The sequence below is a fragment of the Frankliniella occidentalis genome, unplaced genomic scaffold, assembly GCF_000697945.3.
Source record: "Frankliniella occidentalis isolate FOCC.00 unplaced genomic scaffold, Focc_3.1 Scaffold61, whole genome shotgun sequence".
In the NCBI taxonomy this organism is placed as follows: Eukaryota; Metazoa; Arthropoda; class Insecta; order Thysanoptera; family Thripidae; genus Frankliniella; species Frankliniella occidentalis.
The window spans coordinates 1,262,637-1,267,056 of record NW_026267191.1 but is presented as its reverse complement, the minus strand read 5'-3'; the positions used below and the strand labels follow the sequence as shown (position 1 = coordinate 1,267,056).

At 46.9% G+C, this 4,420-nt stretch overlaps 1 protein-coding gene across 1 annotated transcript in view; it reads left to right on the top strand.

The window, feature by feature from the left end:
• The first annotated feature begins 318 nt into the window (after window positions 1-318).
• The window catches only part of LOC127749514 (follistatin-related protein 4-like), an 11,477-nt gene continuing 7,375 nt past the window's right edge, over window positions 319-4,420 (top strand). Inside the window, exon 1 of the mRNA XM_052267950.1 lies at window positions 319-358. Within this exon, the coding sequence (XP_052123910.1) occupies window positions 319-358 (40 nt within the window). The remainder of the gene's footprint in view (window positions 359-4,420) is intronic.

Here is a 4,420-nt window from a genome sequence, read left to right as displayed (position 1 = left end):
GGTCGCGGCCGACACCGTTTTCACCTTACATACGCCACGGTGCTCTGCAAAAAAAAGGGATATGGTATTTAGCTTTTTTTTTTTGTATTTTCCAAAATTTTTGCGGTGTCGAGGATGAGGGATCTGTGGGACGGAAGATAGTGTAAGGATAGGTTGATTTTGAATTACAATAGCAATCACTACTCTCAAATTCGTGGCTAGTGCTTGGATAACTAAAATTTTAGCACTTCTTTTCCACTACCAATTTTTTAAATTCTTTTAGAACTTGCCTTTTTTGGAAATATTTTTTTTGCAAAATTTGGCAGTTAAAGAGACCCAATGTTAGACCGAAATGAGGCTAGAAATCGGCGCTCAAAAGGTATGACAAATTTTGCCAAGCAAAGCGACCACGGCACTTACGTTAGAGTGAAAATGGAGGATGAGTTGTATTGAAGGTTGAGGTTATGCAAAGTTGATGATTAAGAACCTGATGAGAGGATCAGAGTTTCGAAACGAAAATTATGGAAGAGAAACAAGACATATAAGAAAGATGCGTGGTGGTTGATCTCGGTGCCTCGTGTTTCGTCGACGGGGGCAAACGCCTGGATGGATAGGCAACGTCTTAAGTCGAGAACGTCTGAGTTAAGCGGGTGGCCCATCCTTGGATCTGCACAATGTGAGAAAAACCTACGGTCTAACAACGGTCTTGGACCGTCAATTATTGACCAATTGAAAACCGTTCTTGGCCCGTACCTGGTACGGTGTGATCACAGCATCTCACCTTTACTTCCGTAGAATGTGATTTCAGTTAAAAAGTTAAAAAATTTTAACTTATGGTTAACCATAATTTGTTATGCTTTAATGGAAATTCTCCTTGTAAATGACCCAATACGTTGGGCGTTCAATGGAAAGACTTCCATCGGGTCATTTAAAAGGAGAATTCTATTAAAGCATAAAAAGTTATAGATATTTCCTTTTTAATTGAAATCATATTCTACGGTTAGAATAACGGAGAGGCTGTGATCATACTGTTGTAAGACAAGCCGTTTGGTCATCGCTCTCCAACAGAGACAGAGACAGGGAGAGAGAGAGAGATGACAACCCTTTTGATGGGGCACCACCGTCGCTACTCGACAGCGTTCCGCCTTTGTTTTCCATGCATGTACACCATACTAAGGGCGAGTTACACAAGGTGTGTACTACGTATTTCGAGAGTAGAAGCCGCCACCGTGCGACGTCACTCGCACAGGCTCTTTTGTACAGCGGGCTCGTTGTGAGCCAAATCACGATACCGCCAATCTGCTGACCCAATCTCAGCGCGCACGCTGGGAACCCACGCGCTGTTTCACTGCAATTCGGAGTGCAGCATTTCAAAACGTTCGTACTCGGAATCCATTCGATTTGAGTATCGAGTTGGGGAGAGGGGAGCGGGGAGGGGGGTGCGATAAGCAAACGTACGAGTATGGTTGTGAAACAAATTAATTCAACAACAACAATTACTGATTGAAATTTTGGTAAATTATACGGCTGCATTATTTTTCTATTCTTCTAAGAAAGGTTAGTTTGGCGCTTTTTGACTTGTTGTGTGGCAGCAGCGCTTCCGTCATAAAGACAATCGTTTCTTACGTATCGTATTTTGTATACTCTGTGTAATTTCTTGAAGATAATTCGTCGTCTTTGTTCGGTATTAATTTGTTGCTGTGTATGTCGCAGGTGTGCCGCGCCGCGCTGCTGCTGGTGCTCGTCGGGCTGGTGGCCGGCACGTCAGAAGGGTAGTGCTGGTGCACTGGACGGGGACGGGAGGTGCTCGTCGGGCTGGTGGCTCAGCACTCCGAGGTAAGTCTATGTACATTAAAAAAAAAAAACTTTTAACATCGGTTTAAATCCGTCAATTATATTAACAAAACTATTGAAACATTGTAAATTGTGGGGTCAGAGACACGAAATGACATAAGAACGACGCTGATTTTCGCCAGAGTAATAACGATTAGAATGTTTTTTGATTACTACACGTTTTTCTGGGCTGGGTGGACCGCCGTTGACCGGGACCGGGCTGTGTACGTACGTATTCATTTTCAGACGCAAGAGTTTCGCAATCCGTTTGCGTTCCAGAGGGCCTAGGGGCAGCCTGGGAGAGGGTTGGGGGGGGGGGCACGAGATGCGTTTGTTCCGGGCCATTGGAGTCCCCTTCCCCTTAGGGTGAAGTCGGGGGGGGGGGGTCCTATCTGTCGACGAGGAACCCTCAAGGCAAAGGCGATAGGAGGCGGGGGGTGAAGAGTCGCGAACTTTTGGTAGACGGTAAACTAGAAGCGCTATGACGGGCGCACGGTGTGTTCGCCCCCAATGCCATTGGGAAGATGCAATGAGTGGAGGCGGTGGCACTCTCGAACTTGCTGCTTCTTTGCTGTTTCGCGGCCCTCTTTCCTCACAGGGCTGAAAGACACTTGAGACATCACCACCACGTGCCCGCTTCATCACTTTCGTATCGATATCAGTTGCACCGAGTTGCTCTCTGAGATGTTTCTCCACTCTTTGGCCTTCTTTAGGAGTACATACTATGTTTGTGCATTTTACTTTCAGTTTAGAGTCTTAAACAGCCATTCAGAGTTCCATGAGTAACTATGTACAGTACAATAATTTCGTTGTGTACAAGTCGTGTCGTAAATAACTATACATAAATCGTGCATACTTCTAGCTGCATAACACTACATCTCTATGCACAACACAATGCCAGGGTGGTTGAGTGGGTGTACCAGTTTCGATAGTACCAGGAGGCTGAATCACGCCGCGCACTTTAGTAGTGATACTGTACCGCATGCACGGGGCACGGGTGCGGGTGGGTTTGCCTATGCTGACTGCCCACATCTCCTTATGGCCTCTTGCGAGTAGGCAACCCACCCGCACGCGTGAATGTGGTACACAGTATAACTAAAAGTGCCCTCGCAAATCAGCCACCTGGTATTTCTTGTGTGTGCGCACGGTGCTCAGGGAGTGCCCCGCTCGGCCGCTTCATAAAGCGAGTATACACAATAAACAAGCGACTTCCCTTTGCGCCGCTCCTCTCCCCTCGAGGCCTCGGCTCCCGGCTGACAATTTATAAATAATTTCACAAGAGATTCCGTCACTTTTAATAATCGCGCTGTTTTCGTTGAAACTTGCGCCGGTCGCCGCCGGTCTTTAGACGGCGATGATGGGAGGCGAGACTCATTTTCCATTAATTTCCCTGCCGTTTATTTATTTCTTTTGACAGGATACACTATGAAGCTCCCCCTCACCTTCACCCTCAGCAAACGGGACCATTAAGGGCTGCAAAAGTTGGGGGATGGGGATGATTCTACTAAACAGAAAGTATCGCAGAGCCATATAATACATTGCCGCTGTCCTCGGCATACCGTACACTTTACTGACTCGATAAAAATGGGGTAACTTTTTAAATTTTTTGTGATAAAAGGTTATCACAATGTTTTTCCTTTGGTTTTGCCCCTTTACATTTTATTGCAAAAAAGTATGTCATCATGCCCTGTAGCATATGCTCATATGAGAATTACAATAAAACAACGCAGTTGTCGCAAAAAATGAGTAAAGAGCGCAAAACGGATTTCAGTAGTGTCTGGCTGCTGCAGGTAGCTGATGGAGCAAGGGATGGAGGGAGAGGTCTAGGAGAGCTCTCCATCCTCGGCCCCAGCGACTACTGAAACATACATGCGAGCCCGGCGGCGAGCCCGCGCGGCAATGCAGCCTGACCAGCCTGACACAACGTGTCCGGCTGGCGCCATGAGCCCTCCTCCCTCGGCAGTCTGGCAAAGAACAACTACTGTACAGAGTCTGACATAGGTATACAAAATGTTGTGAAATGGCTTGAAATGGCTTGAAATAGGTCGCCAACCACTGCTGCACGACTTTGGCATGGATTTGGCACTGTTCTAAGGAGAAGCGAAGGGGGGGGGGGGCACGTTTTCTCCTTCTGCTACAGAAACACTGATAAACTAAAGTGTACAACTGCTCAACACTTGTAAGTGTTAAACCGCAAATTAAATACTTGCAAGTGTGCAGCTACAAGTTGAATACGTACTTGCAAGTGTGCAACTCGTTAGGTGTGCACTTGCATGTGTGCAACTTCTCGGATGAGCACTTCCTACACAGTGTGCGTTCATTCCAAGGAAGTGTTCGACCGAGGAGTTGCACACTTGCAAGTGCAAGTGCACAACTTTCAAGTTGAGCACTAGCAAGAGTGCGACTGGGGAGTTGCCCACTTGCAAGTATCCAACTTGCAGTTGCACACTTAGCTTATCAGTGCAGTCTTGGGGACTGTCTGAAAAGTTCAACAAGATGTAGTTTTAAAGCAGAGCAAATAGTGCATTGAAGACTTGTGTGACCTGGTGGGGGCTGACCTGTACCCTGTGGCTCAAAGAAGCCCGGAGGTCGCAGGGCGAGGGGGGGG